At 49.5% G+C, this 15,528-nt stretch overlaps 1 protein-coding gene across 10 annotated transcripts in view; it reads left to right on the top strand.

Annotated features, from left to right (window-relative positions):
* LOC134944476 (ribulose-phosphate 3-epimerase-like) overlaps nucleotides 1–13,927 on the top strand; it is a 50,034-nt gene extending 36,107 nt beyond the window's left edge. For 9 of the 10 annotated variants that reach the window (XM_063933065.1, XM_063933069.1, XM_063933068.1 and 6 more), the window contains 3 exons: nucleotides 702–836; nucleotides 7,041–7,127; nucleotides 13,068–13,927. In XM_063933065.1, the coding sequence (XP_063789135.1) occupies nucleotides 702–836; nucleotides 7,041–7,127; nucleotides 13,068–13,190 (345 nt within the window). In that variant the 3' untranslated portion in view covers nucleotides 13,191–13,927. The remainder of the gene's footprint in view (nucleotides 1–701; nucleotides 837–7,040; nucleotides 7,128–13,067) is intronic. The other variant, XM_063933062.1, reaches the window with a different exon arrangement.
* Nucleotides 13,928–15,528: the final 1,601 nt, after the last annotated feature.

Raw genomic sequence — 15,528 nt, 5'->3', positions numbered from 1 at the left:
AGACCTGTAACGAAACCTAATCCCTACTGGTTGGAATTTAAAGAGTTTGCCAAATACAGGGCTACAATGGTCTAAGGCAATGGTCCCCAAACTTTTAGGAATCACAGCACCGTAGAGTATCAGAATGTTTTTCATGGCACCCCTAGGCCAAAGGTTTCATATTGAGGAATTCAGAAAAAAAAAATTCAATTAAGTAAATTTTGCTTATACAGTATGTCATCCTTAGGGTCAGTTATGTGGTGGGGGACAGGATTAGCTTCTGTTTGTCCACATATTTTACTATTGGAAGCCACCTACCTATTACTGTACATTAACCATAAATAATTTGAATTGGTCCTGGACCACCAACTCAGGGCAAGTTCCCGGAGGCACCCAAGGGTTGGGTACCACCGGTCTAAGACCTTCTTTTGACAAATTTTCTGGTTGAACAGTATTTTGTCTGATGGAGACCTGCCTTAACACCTCCTCCTCCTCCCCCAATTCCATCCTCTTTTTTTTTTCTTTTACACTACTCCCCCTTTTTCTTTTCTTCCTTTTGTTCTGTACCAAGTTTTGTTACATTTGAACATTTTTGGTCCGCGTTGTATATGGTCATTGCCACTCATTTTCTGTCACGTCTTTTCTTGTATTGTATATGTGTATCCTTAAACAAAAGATTATATTAAAATGTTTTGACCTAATACAATTCCTCTGTCTTGTAGGTGGGACTGGGTATTAAACCAAACACTACAGTGGAATATCTAGCACTGTGGGCAAATCAAATTGATATGGCGCTGGTGATGACCGTGGAGCCTGGTTTCGGTGGACAGAAGTTCATGGAGGATATGATGCCAAAGGTAACAGTTGCACCCTGTTTCTTTCTCCTTCATCCACTAGGGGCCACTGGAGCGTAGTTACAATGGGGAAATAGTAGGTAGTAATTGGGAGCTGGCACTTTAAAACTCTCACACTGTGGCTAGCTCCTCCCCTACTATCTTCCCTCCAAGCCAGTCTTAGTTTAGTGCCCAAGGGAGCTGGTTCACTTGGGTTTAGCTGAAGAAATTTTTCTTTTTTCTTTATTATTTTATTTTTCTTTCTTCCACACACAGACTGGCAGCTCTGCCACTGCCAGTCTGCACCGCGGGAGCTGCCAGCGGGGTCCCATCGCAGCTGCGTGCGGCTCGGGATGGTCCCCGGCTGAGGGAGACACTGAGCTCTCTTGAGTTGGCCGGACACCGCTGCGTGCGGCGCGCGTCGGGGCCGCTCCACCAGCAGAAGATTCCGGCAGCATGGCAGCGGTGAATATAAGAGAGGACACCGCTGCGTGCGGCGCGTGTCGGAGCCGCTCCACCAGAGCGGTAAATCTAAAAAGGGGCCGGACACCGCTGCGTGCGGCGCGTGTCGGGGCCGTTCTGTCGAGCAGTGAATACGACGCCTGACGGAACTACAGGACAGCGGTGAGTACAATCTCCCCCCTTCTCCAAACTGATTTATATTTTATACTGTCAGTTTTAATGTGGTGGTTGGACGGCTCCCCTATACTCCCCAGTCATAGACAGGCTGGGGGGGTATCAAAGGCGCACTTTGTATTTTACACAGTAAGAGAGTATCTGTGGAAAGGCTATGTGTGCATGTGCCATATACAACAGCATTGTTCTTATGTATTTTGTAGATCTCACAAAAGAGCCGCTGTGGCTCAACACACTAAATGCTGATATTAATCAACCAGAAAGGGGAGGGGGCGGAGCTAACTCCCGCTCCGTACGGCGGGCTAGGCGCTCTCCGCTCCCCGGCCGCAATATACTGGCGGCCGGGGAGATACAGGGCGCTTCCCGCTTACTCTGTACAACAGCGGGTTTTCATTTTAAATTTGGCGCCGAAGCGGGGGGGCGGAGCTAACTCCCGCTCTGTACGGCGGGCTCAGCGCTCTCCGCCCCCCGGCCGCTACAGCACTTCCGCTCCCCGGCCGCTGCAGCAGCGTGTACACGGCCGCTACAGCACCTCCGCCTCCGCTCTCCACAGCGCCTCCGCTCTCCGGAGCACCTCCGCTCTCCGGACCCCGAGCCGCTACAGCACCGATTACAGGTCCTCTGCTCCCTGGGCCGCTGCAAGGAGGTAACGGTGGGGGTGAAGCTTACAGCGGGCTCCCGGCGGCGGTTCCCAGCGCTCAGGGTCAGGCAGCAGAGCCTGTCTTAGGGGGATGTTAGTTTTCTCTGTGCAGGGAGATGCGGACATATTTATTTTACCTCACTTTGGCTACATTCCTCCCTGCAGGGGAGTCCTCAGCCAGGCATTTCATAGAGGCTGTAGATCAAACAGGAGCTGGGGCTCAGCTCATTAATGATTAAAAATCTGGTTTGCAATATTTAATTACCCTACAGTATTTCACATAGACAGTATTTATCTACCCTGTTGGGTTCACTGTGTGTGTGATACATATATATATGTATGTGTGTGTGTGTATGTGTGTATATGGTAAAACCACTTCCACAATGTTTTATAATAATAAAATACCGAAAGCATCTGGGGGTTGCCTTCCCTTTATTATGGTGTCACTGGGTACTAATGATATTGGTAATTTGGGGAATGTGTATATATGAGACAGTGTGGCTCAGCACACTAATCCCCTAAACACCCAACCACAGAGGCCTGGGTTCAAGTACCACAACAGATACTTTAAGGCATCAGACAAATAGCGCTGCGGCTCAGTACGCTAGTAGCGGGTATCTGAACAGGGGGACCAGGGTTTGAATCCCAACCAAAAAAAAAAAAAAAAACAACTTTAAAGGGAGCTCTTATAGCCTAGTGGCTAGGACTCCTGTCTCACAGCGCAGCGCTACTGGTTCAGGTCTCCGCTGCTCCAGAAAGTTTATTTAAATCGCGTCGGTCACTACACGTTATAGTGCAGACCTTACATAGGGCTCGGTTTATTTAACCCACCTTTTCTCCTTTCGTTTGTCTCACCTGGGATAGTCAAAAAGAATTCCCTCTTAGGTGTGAAGTATGCGGTGGAGCCATCTGCTTAGCCCTCCACGCACCTGCAGGACACTCCTGTTTGAACAGCTCAGATTATACAGGTAATGTCACTGTTAACCAGAGACCTTGTACGTCATTTCCCCTCTCCAGGTTTCTAAATGAACCTTGATAGCCTTCCATGTTACACGACTCAGCGGTGGAAAGGCCTCTCTGGGAGGAGGCGAGAGATGTCCAGGATACGGAGGATGTCTGGTTTCGGTGCAGTCTGAACCTGTGTCTCAGAATATCCAGGTGCATTATACAGCAGTTCGTCTTGATACTGCAGGTAAGGGAGGCGGACACGTCAAGTCCATCAGGGTTCGACGCCAATGACGAAATGGTCCAGTTTCGGATGGGCTAGGCAGGCTCCGGTAGGCGGCCTGCAGACACCCGAATACAAAGTTTCAGATGTCAAACAATGTTGGTTTTCTTATCCTTTCCCCGCAGACGGAAGGAAATGGCATCAGAACCTCTCCAGGTATACCCCTCAATGTATTACCGGTCCAACAAGCTGCCATTTTCCTGAGGCAACATTGCTCAGGTATCCATCGAAGCATATACGGCAGCGGGGTTCTACCTTGTCCGGAGCAGGTAGGTTGTGGAACAATTGTCCTCTAGGTTACAGGATATTTCGCATCAGGATCAATTGATACTTTGGGACAGATCAGAATCAGGATTCTGATTTTATGTTCTTTTGAGGTCTGCAGACTCGGAACCTGCATTTTCGCTTGGGCTGTCTTAACTCAAAGACCGCTGGGGCTGCAACAGTGACAGGTGAACATGAGATCCTACGGGGCAGATGGTTCAGAGGAAGAAACTTTCTGCAGGATTTCTTGAACCATTGGAGGTAAGTCCACTTTTCTTTCTCCTACTACTAGCCTCCGCTCCAAGACGGACCTTTACCGGTCTTTCCTTTAGTTCTTTCCGTGCCCTTTCAGGCTTCCACTCCACACGGGCGATATCTCCGTCGCCAGGGGATCTCAGGGTAACAGGCTGAAGCAGAGGCTCAGCATCCTCGGTCCAGTCTGATTTTAGGTCATCCTATACACCCACTACAGGTTAGACCTTCCTACCACCTGGAGGGTCCCAGGGTAGGCGCAGGTCGGTGGTCCTACGGGGAGAACTGAGAAGGCTTGGGCGGTTACAGATTAGATTTTGGAGTACAGCCGTCTCAGGAGTCCTTCGGCATGGGTCGGCCGATTTACAAGGACAAGAGAGTCATAATACAGGCGGCGCTCCATATGTTTCTAACCGCAAAGGGTGTTGATCCCTGTTTTTCACATATCATTTGAATCGGGACAGTTCTCAGGCCTTTGTTTTCTTTTCACGTTCCGAAGCCAGATGGCTTGGCCACGCCTATTCTGTCCTTAGAATCCTTTAAGTCTGTGATTGCTAGTTTTAAACAGACAAAAAGGGGGTTTTACGCGTCCCTGGTCTTCAGGGATGCCTGTTTACTGATTTCCATTGGGTTTCCTCATCGGGCTTTTCTCAGATTCGCATTACAGGATTCTCATTTTCACTGTCGGTCCTTTCCTTTCAGTCTCTCTTTCGCTCCCACAGGGTTCAGGAAGATCACAGAATAACACTTTTTCAATGGCAGGAAGTGAGGTTTGTTCCCTAATGGGACAATCTACTGCTACAATCCAACTCTGTACATTAGGTGGCTTCTGAATTTCCAGAGGATCCAGGAGCTTCTGGTTCGACACGGATCCACTTTATGCTCCTCGTAGACTTTTCTCAACACGGTCCGTCAGAGGATTTTTCCTTCCTTGCCACCAGGTACTCTATTTCTTAAGTCAGGTTGTAACGCAATCAGTGGTCGCCTACACTCCCCTCTGAGCGAAGGACAACAATCTTCTTTCCAGGTCAAGCCGCCAGGTCAGACTCCCGGGTGAGGGTTCATTTCCCGGAGTTTTCTCAGCTGGTCCGCTGTTGGCGGAGATTTCGGATCGACCTCAGGGCGTTCGGTCTGACTCTTTATCCCTTTACTGCTCTCGGACGTGAGCTCTAGCGGTAGTAGCCGAGGATACCCTCAGGGCTCCTTGGAGTTTCGGGTTTTTCTATCCTGCCTCCTTTGTTTATTCCTACCTCACTTCGGTAACACAGGATGGGAATATGCGCGCTAGTCCTCTCGGTGGCTCCGGTTGGGCCGCGCATGACTTGAAGATACAGCTACACCTGTTGTCAGTACAGGAGCCTTGGCTCCTACCTCGACTAGACTGTCTACTTCAACAGGGTCCTTTTCTTTGTTCATCTTAAACTGGTTTCGTTTAACCGTGTGACTGTTCACCAGACCTCAGAAGGGAGGGGTTCCCTAGTTCGGTTAGGCCTACTGGGCCCCGATTTCAGAAGTCTGTTACCTCTTCTCGCTTTTGCCACTTTTGGAAAACTTTATGGGGCATAGGAGGATAACAGGGGTTTTCTCCTTCTTTCAGTTACCATTCAGCCGTCATCTTTGGTTTCTCTGGGAAGTTTTGCTCGGCTGCGCTTCAAAATACATTGACCTGAAATCTAGGTCTCTGCCCTTTCGGTTTTCTTCCAAAAGAGATCAGCCTGCCGGCCGTAAGTTCGGGCTCTCTTTCAGGGAATACTCTATTGGCAACTCCCCCGGCTGAGCTTCAGACTCAGCGGTCGTTTCTTCCAGAGGGGATGTCCGTTTTTCCTATAAATCTGACCCCAGTGTTTTCGGCCCTCTTTGAAGGTTGTCAGGGCTCGCCGACTCTTTCTACAGAGATCTTAGGCTATTCGATGAAGTTTTTCTTCCCTCTTCTGTATGAGGCTCCAGTACTAAATAGCCGGGGTCCCAGCATACCCTGGGCCGTTGGATACATCTAACCATCAGACAGTCTTCTTGGCGGTTGCTCGGGAGCCTCCGTTTTCCATTTCAGCGCACTCTACGCGCGTTGTGGAACCTTCGTGGGCGGCTGCCCGTGGGGTCTCCATGAATACTTTGTCGGGCGGCTACTTGGTCGGACCGACATTTGTTTTGTCAAATTCTATAAGTTTGACACTTTTGCGGCCTCTGCATCACAGTTTGGCCAAGCGGTTTTACAGGACTCTCAGCGCTCTCCCACCCATTTTGGGAGCTCTGGGACGTCCCCATTGTAACTACGCTCCAGTGGCCCCTAGTGGATGAAGGAGAAATCAGGATTTTGGTACTTACCGATAAATCCCTTTCTCCGATTCCACAGGGGCCACTGGACGCCCACCCAGCGCTGTTCCTCCTTGTTTTTTGTTTGCTTAACGGTTTGCAGATCACCATATGACTGCTTGTTGAGTTGGGGCTAGCCTGTTGTTTGTTAGGTTCTGTTCCAGGTTTGGATTGGGTTATCCTGGTTTACAGGGCGTCATTAGCCTCCTCTACCTTAAGGTTTTGTTTATTCCAGCTCTCCTCGGGCACAGTTTTACTTAGACTGGCTTGGAGGGAAGATAGTAGGGGAGGAGCTAGCCACAGTGTGAGAGTTTTAAAGTGCCAGCTCCCAATTACTACCTACTATTTCCCCATTGTAACTACGCTCCAGTGGCCCCTGTGGAATCGGAGAAAGGGATTTATCGGTAAGTACCAAAATCCTGATTTTTACCAAGATAGATAAAAAATAAACTCTGAATGTTACAGAACACAGGCAGAGTCTCTGTGTATATACATGTGGGGGGGGGGGGGTCAGTTGCGGTTGACGCCCATGATGTACTGTAGTGCGCGCACATGCCGCAGATACAAGAGTCCTAAAATCACATGTTTTTGCTTGCACCCCTTTAGAGTTTTTTGCATTTTCATTGTGATTTGGTGCGCCGTTCCAACGCCATTGCAAGGGGTGTCGCCCATCGTTGAATTGCATTGTGCACTATATAATAGTAGAATGAACACTGCGCCAGTCTACTGCTCACACACAGATCTCCGAGACCAGAGCTCCCGCACCACATTCCCGGAGAGGAATGTGCAGATGTTTGGGGGAAGGGTATCTGCACCATTCACTATGAAATGACTGCTGCTATTGGGTGTTCCTGTTATATGTATATCTGTTCATTATTGATGCCTCATTCTCCAGGTGCAGTGGCTAAGATCACAGTTTCCATCACTGGACATTGAGGTGGACGGGGGTGTGGGGCTGGACAATATCCACCGATGCGCAGAGGTGAGAACTGATCCGCTCTTTAGGAAACCCCAACCAAACGCCTACTAACCAGGAGAGGGGGGGGTTCCCATTATACCTCTCACATATTGATGTGTGCACATACACCTGTCCTCAAATATCCCTATTGTGCGTGCCATGAGTGTACCACAGCCGCGCCAAAACACTAATCCTAAATACCCAATGCGTCTATAAGTGACCGAAGACGCAGTAGTGAGGAGCATACACAACACAGGGATCGCCCTGTAGGGCATAACAGGGATACGCCATATAGGGCGATCTTTCACTGTAGCAAATGTTTGACAAAGCAAAACTATTTCCTTACATTTGGAAGTCGTAGGTCAATATTATACTGACATACATTATCCCCGATTTTGACCACTTTAATACCCACCGCTATGGGTCTGTGAAGTAATATGCGTGACGTAAGGGTTGAGATGGTGGGGGGAATGGAGGAGGGTGGGGGGGGGGGGGATTTTAGTGTGCCCAGTTTAGTGTTTCCAGCTCACAACAGTACATCTTCAGCATTGCGCCTAATTACATTGTTCCCTATGAGTGTAAGAAGTGTAAAGAGAAGTGTAAGGATGGTTGTGGGAGCAGTGGTAAAGAAGCGGGTAAGGGCATTGGAGACTAGATTCTCATCCTGTCTTCTGGCCTCCAGCATCCTGTTTCTGTGGCGTGTCCGCACTCGTCACCTCGCCCGTCTCCGCACTGGTCACCTCTGTGCCCCAGAGCTTCTGCTTCCCACCGCATCTATTTCTGTATTGTCCTCGCTCATCTTTTCCACTCCTCAGTATATGGCAAAGACCAATGCATAAAAAGGGGGAGCTGGCACTGAGCTGATAGAAACTGCATAAAGAGGGGGAGCTGGAACTGAGCCGATAGAAACTGCATAAAGAGGGGGAGCTGGTACTGAGCCGATAGAAGCTGCATAAAGAGGGGGAGCTGGAACTGAGCCGATAGAAGCTGCATAAAGAGGGAGCTGGCACTGAGCTGATAGAAGCTGCATAAAGAGGGGGAGCTGGAACTGAGCCGATAGAAACTGCATAAAGAGGGGGAGCTGGTACTGAGCCGATAGAAGCTGCATAAAGAGGGGGAGCTGGAACTGAGCCGATAGAAGCTGCATAAAGAGGGGGAGCTGGAACTGAGGCGATAGAAGCTGCATAAAGAGGGGGAGCTGGAACTGAGGCGATAGAAGCTGCATAAAGAGGGGGAGCTGGTTCTGAGCCGATAGAAACTGCATAAAGAGGGGGAGCTGGTACTGAGCCGATAGAAACTGCGTAAAGAGGGGGAGCTGGTACTGAGCCGATAGAAGCTGCGTAAAGAGGGGGAGCTGGTACCGAGCCGATAGAAGCTGCGTAAAGAGGGGGAGCTGGAACTGAGCCGATAGAAGCTGCATAAAGAGGGGGAGCTGGTACCGAGCCGATAGAAGCTGCATAAAGAGGGGGAGCTGGAACTGAGCCGATAGAAGCTGCATAAAGAGGGGGAGCTGGAACTGAGCCGATAGAAGCTGCATAAAGAGGGGGCGCTGGAACTGAGCCGATAGAAGCTGCATAAAGAGGGGGAGCTGGCACTGAGCCGATAGAAGCTGCGTAAAGAGGGGGAGCTGGTACTGAGCCGATAGAAGCTGCGTAAAGAGGGGGAGCTGGTACCGAGCCGATAGAAGCTGCGTAAAGAGGGGAAGCTGGTACTGAGCCGATAGAAGCTGCGTAAAGAGGGGGAGCTGGTACCGAGACGATAGAAGCTACATAAAGAGGGGGAGCTGGAACTGAGCCGATAGAAGCTGCATAAAGAGGGGGGAGCTGGAACTGAGCCGATAGAAGCTGCATAAAGAGGGGGGAGCTGGAACTGAGCCGATAGAAGCTGCATAAAGAGGGGGCGCTGGAACTGAGCCGATAGAAGCTGCATAAAGAGGGGGAGCTGGCACTGAGCCGATAGAAGCTGCATAAAGAGGGGGAGCTGGTTCTGAGCCGATAGAAGCTGCATAAAGAGGGGGAGCTGGTACTGAGCCGATAGAAGCAGGAATAAGTACACAGATGGGCAGCTGGGAAGGAGACAGTAGCTAATGATGGGAGGAGAGCAGCACCCAATGATCACAGCCATAAAGAAGGAAGCCGTCAGACATTGCAGATGTCTAGTGTGGGCCGGGTGGTGAAAGAAAGAATGGCGCCGATTTCCCCGCTGAGTCACTGCAGAAAGTCTGTTAGTGTGTGACACAATAGTCTCAGCAGAGGCATATTGTGTGGTGTCTCTCTAGGTCAGTGATTTTCAACCTTTTTTTACTTGCGGCACACCGAACAATATTTTTAAATTGCCAAGGCACACCATCAGCTCCCCACAGAAAAAAACACACATTGGCCCTCACAGTAAAATAAGAATCCACACATACATTGGCCTCCACAGAAAAAACAATCACATTGCTCCCCACATAAATCATGTTGCTTCCTACATAAATCCTATTGCTCCACACATAAATCAATCACATTTCTCCCCACATAAATCCTCTTGCTCCCCACATGAATTATTCACATTGTTCCAACATAAATACATAAATTCTTATTCCCCCCACACAAATCCTATTGAAATCCTATTGTTCCCCACAGGAGAAATAAAATAACAAATATTATCAGCTGTCCTCCTCCCTGTACCTCAGTGGCGGGGGTTGTTCATAGTGGAGTGCTGCGAATACTGAGCAGCGGGCGGTCGGGCAGGTGTGGATGTGGGTTGGCAAGGAAAGCTGTGTATGCAGGCGGGAACTGGAAGATGTGTATACAGGCGGGTGGGCTGGCTGGGTGGTGAGACGCGGCTGCCGTGATCTATGATATCACACCGTTTTCAAGGCATAGGTCACGGCCGGAGCACGACTGGTCCTCTAAGACAGGGGTTCTCAAACTCTGTCCTCGGGACCCCACACAGTGCATGTTTTGCAGGTAACCCAGCAGGTGCACAGGTGTATTACTTACTCACTGACACATTTTAAAAGGTCTATAGGTGGAGCTAATTATTTCACTTGTGATTCTGTGAGGAGACCTGCAAAACATGCACCGTGTGGGGTCCTGAGGACCGAGTTTGAGAACCTGTGCTCTAAGAGCCTGGGCCAACAGTTCACTCTGAAGGTGCAGGAAGCTGCTCTGGCTCCGCGGCACACCTTGCAACTGGTCGCGGCACACTAGTGTGCCACGGCACACTGGTTGAAAAAGCCTGTTCTAGGTGCTGGCTGTATGTGAATGTTAGGGGGTGGAGTATAACCACTGACATAGGGGGTAATTCACATCTGATCACTGCTGTGCATTTTCGCAAGCGGGCGATCAGGTACTAACTGCAATGCACACGCGCGTTGGACAGCAACAAATGGTATCGCTGGTCAGCGACTGGATGGTGCAAAAAAATCTGTTCGCAAGGTGATTGACAGGAGGAAGCCATTTAGGGGTGGTAACTGACCGTTTACTGTAGTGTCTGGAAAAACGCAGGCGTGTCCAAGCGTTTTCAGGGAGGATGTCTGACATCAGCTTCGGCCCTGATCAGCCTGATGTGATCGCACTGGAGGAGTAAGTCCTGGGCTGCGCAGAGACTGCACAAAGTGGGATCGTACACTTGCACGGCGAATATACACTCCCCCTGGAGGCAGCGACTATCTGAACGCAGGTCAGTAAAATTAGCAGCCCAGCGATCAGAGCTGAATCCCCCCCCCATAGTACTGTCTGTACTCTTACAGCACTTTCCTTTAGCGTTACAACAGCATGGGAAATGAGTTTTGTTTTTTGAATCCCTGCGGTCACATATTGAAGCCACAAGTGTTCCTACAGACGGTTCCTGTGGCTGAGCAGCTCTCCTCACTGCAGAAGCCCCATTCTGTTGTATAGGCAGCTGTTCCTGCATTATCTGAAAAGCGAGTTGGCATGGGCCCTCATTCCGAGTTGTTCGCTCGGTATTTTTCATCGCATCGCAGTGAAAATCCGCTTAGTACGCATGCGCAATGTTCGCACTGCGACTGCGCCAAGTAACTTTACTATGAAGAAAGTATTTTTACTCACGGCTTTTTCATCGCTCCGGCGATCGTAATGTGATTGACAGGAAATGGGTGTTACTGGGCGGAAACACGGCGTTTCAGGGGCGTGTGGCTGAAAACGCTACCGTTTCCGGAAAAAACGCAGGAGTGGCCGGAGAAACGGTGGGAGTGCCTGGGCGAACGCTGGGTGTGTTTGTGACGTCAACCAGGAACGACAAGCACTGAACTGATCGCACAGGCAGAGTAAGTCTGAAGCTACTCTGAAACTGCTAAGTAGTTAGTAATCGCAATATTGCGAATACATCGGTCGCAATTTTAAGAAGCTAAGATTCACTCCCAGTAGGCGGCGGCTTAGCGTGTGTAACTCTGCTAAATTCGCCTTGCGACCGATCAACTCGGAATGAGGGCCATGGTACATACCATAGCGTGTCATATTATAGTATCCATACAACCAGTGTAAGTCATGTTCCCTTTCCTACTCCTGCCGTAGCAGCTGCCCAGGAGAGAGACCGAGCAGGGGTCCTGGGTAAGGGGATTCTTGTGCTTTTACTACATACCGGATATTTTGAAGAAAACCATTTTACAGGACCTATGAGTTGGTCGGCCAGGAATACAGGACTGCAGGGATTTTATAATAGAAATGCCACTTAGGTGAAGAACCCTGTAAAACATTGGTTATGAACCCCAGTCCTCCAGTATCACCAGCAGGTCATGTTTTGTGGATTTCTTTAATCATGCACAGGTGCATTAATGTATTTTGCTGGGTCCGTCCCACCTGCTTCTACAGACAGAAATCCTGAAAACATGACCTGTTGGAGGCACTTGAGGGTTAAGTTTGAGAACCACTGCTGTAGGAATTGACCAGCTTGTGTTTTGGTTATAGTAATAATGTTTAAAGGCCCATACATACTAGAAGATTTTCAGTTCCAAAGACTTTGATAACATCTCTGAAAGATATATCTTTCACCCAAAGTAGTGCATACACACTGAGCTATTTTCCGAAAGAGCAAGAGATTTTCAGGAGGCGAAAGACTTGGTGGGAGCATGGGCCATTGTAAAAAGGGGGACTCTGCTACCGTGATGTGTAAAAAGGGGGTCTCTGCTGCCGTAATGTGTAAAAAGGGGGACTCTGCTGCCGTAATGTGTAAAAAGGGGGACTCTGCTGCCGTAATGTGTAAAAAGGGGGACACTGCTGCCGTAATGTGTAAAAAGGGGGACACTGCTGCCATAATGTATATAAATGGGTACTCTGACTGCAATTTGTATATCATGTTCAGATGGAGTCTTCCTAATCTCACCCTGCCTAGTCGCAGGCGTGCACTCCCGGCGATTAGGCGATTCTAGTCACGCCGGGAGTGCACGAGCCGCTTCCCATTCAGAGCGTCTCTTTCTGGGCGTGCGGATGGAGACGCTCTCCATTAAAGTGAATGGGGAGCGTCTCCGTCCGGGCGAGCGCGCCCGTCCAGACGGAGACGCTCACAGTGACTAGGTGCGCCCAGACGGATGCGCCTAGTCACATAAAGAGCCAAGAGATAAAGAAGGTTCCCTCTGTATATATTATACATAAACATTGGTGGGCAGTGGTGCCAGTAATATATCCTCTTCCAACATGTTGGTAAAACCAGCCCACCAACCACCTCACTGGCGCTGATGCGGGAGCGCACATCATCGCCAGTCTTCAGTCGCTGGGCCATACACACTGGGCGACTTTGGCCTCAAAATCGCACAAAACTGCCAAAATCGCCCAGTGTGTATGGGCCTTAAGTCCGATTTTCAGACACAGGGGGTCTGCATGTAAGCCCGCCGGCAGACGTCACTCATGCTATGCAGAGTTGGTTATCGGGCTTTGCGCTTCATGAATGCTCATTGTACTAAAACAGGGTTCATGGGTTAAAGCTCCGCAACTTCTAACTTGTATTATCATACTTTGACAGGCTGGCGCTAACATGATTGTCTCTGGAAGCGCCATTATGAAGAGTGACGACCCGCGCTCTGTGATCAATCTGCTCCGGAACACCTGCCGTGAAGCTGCGCAGAAACGCTCGCTGGATCGGTGAAGCCTGATGAAGTCATTCTGGTACTGTGATCCAACTACTGAGGGACCCCTTCCTGGTACAGAGAGCAAGCCTGGGACAGAGGCTAGGCTGGAACAATACGGACCACCTACAGCCATGCATTACTCTTCCAGTGGAGAATAACTGTATGACAGAAGAGGCTTCAATTCTTTTCTTTTTATACATGTCAAGGTTGTGTTTCTGTTACTCAATCTGGAACTTGTTGTTTGTGTGGTCTCTAAAAAAAAAAAATGTGCTGCTTCCTTTTACATAACTCAGAGTGGAACTTCATCTGTTTAAACCAATTTGAACTGTGCTGTGTTACCTTTCCATTTATATTAGAGCACATTTATTGGGAAAACTACTAGGAAGTTACTACCTACCCAATGCCATATTTTGGGTCAGGTTTGCCCGCACTTCTTATTTATGTGGACTAATATATATAAAGCAGCATATTTTGCTAAGACTTATTAATAGGAATGTTTTTTTTATTTTTTTAAGTACTGAGTTGTTTACATATTAGACAAAAAAAAATTACAATTTGTTAACTTCATTTATGTATTATGCTTTACTTTGAGGGATCATCTATCTGTCAGCAAAAGCTTTAATACAACAGCTCATAGACAGATACTTGTGTCTGCGTTAAGCAGGCATTGTTTTTTAGGCGAATCCCAAAATACAGTTAAGAAAACAGAAAAGTCGTGTCACTGAAAAATTAAATATTCCGATGTAATATACAAGATCTGTTGTAATGAACATACGGCAGATCCCCTAAACCAGAAGTACGTAACCTGTGACACTGAGGCTGCTGTAGAGCTACACATCCCAGCATGCCCTACCAGCAAAACTGGCAAGACATGCTGCGATGTGTAGTTCTACAGCAGCTGGAGTGTCCTTAGAGGATGTGAGTGAGGGGAATGTTATGCAGCCACGATGTGATCTTGTACATGTAACGCCGGGACTGGAGGCCTGCGCACAGGACACATGGGGGAATCACTAATGAATGCAGCCCACATGCAACCTACAGCAATAACATTATTACAAAACAGAACCTGCACAACAATAATGTGCTCATCCTTCCTTCCGACTATGGGGGTCATTCTGAGGGATCATTCACACTGACATGCGGGGGGACGCCCAGCACGGGGCTAGCCGGCCCCGCATGTCAGTGCCGGCCCCCCCGCAGAAGTGTAAAGGCGTCGCACAGCGGCGATGCCTGTGCACTTCAAGAGTAGCTCCCGACCAGCGCAGCTTTAGCGTGCTGGCCGCGAGCTACTCGTCGCTCCCCGGCCCGCAGCAGCTGCGTGTGACGTCACGCAGCCACCTCCCCCCCAACGGTCCGGCCACGCCTGCGTTGGCCGGACCTCGCCCCCTAAACGGCGGCATAACGCCGCTGTCCAGCCCCCTCCCGCCCAGCGACTGCCTCTGCCTCAGAGGCGATCGCTAGGCAATGGCGGTTGGAATGTGCCAGTGTACTGCAGCAGGGGCGCAAGCGCAGTTCCGACACGATCGCTGCGAGAAACTGCAGCGAGCGATCGGGTCAGAATGACCCCCATGGTTACCTCTTCTAGTGCGGAAATACTCTCTACACGATCAAGATGCCCACACAACTGGTCATTTATTCTAGAAGTCAGGGGGGAATAAGGGTGTGTTGCCCGTGCCAAATATTTAACACTAATCCTCTACGTCAGGGGTATTCAACATGCAGCCTCTCCAGCTGCTGTGGAACTATATGTCCCAGCATGCCCAGCCACAGGTTTGCTGTTAGGGCATGCTGGGATGGGGCGTTCCACGGCAGCTGGAGGGCCGCATGCCCCAGCTCTATGTACTGAAACCCTACTGTGAACCGGGGGGCCTGTACGCTTGCTAGCCGCAATAGGTTCAGCACAGTCCCAAATTGTATGTTTTCCTGGCACCAAGGTCAGGAGCAGGGCTGGTGCTAGGGTGTTTGGTGCCCACTTGAAAACTATAAATTTGTGCTCTCACTCCCATACCTTAAAAAGGAACAGCATGTGCCATAGGCACGCGAAGCAAAAAAGAAAAAGAAAAGGGGGAGTGGTCTCACAAGAAAGGGGTGTGGCCACACAATAGTATCCGCATTTCATATATCACGACACAGTAGCACAATCTTTCTCACATTACACCACATAGTCTACCTTATTCATATTGCGCTACACATTTGTACCCCTTATATACGTTACACCACACAGTAGTGCCCACAGTAGCAGTGCCACTTGAGAGGGGATCATGCTCTTGAATCCCACTGCAGATGGGGCAGATGTAACGTGCAGAGACAGTTAGATTTGGGTGGGTTCTATTGTTTCTGTGCAGGGTAAATACT

This window comes from Pseudophryne corroboree, chromosome 7 (genome assembly GCF_028390025.1).
Source record: "Pseudophryne corroboree isolate aPseCor3 chromosome 7, aPseCor3.hap2, whole genome shotgun sequence".
In the NCBI taxonomy this organism is placed as follows: Eukaryota; Metazoa; Chordata; class Amphibia; order Anura; family Myobatrachidae; genus Pseudophryne; species Pseudophryne corroboree.
Note: the sequence above shows the minus strand (reverse complement) of the source record. Positions and strands in the feature narration are given on the sequence as shown.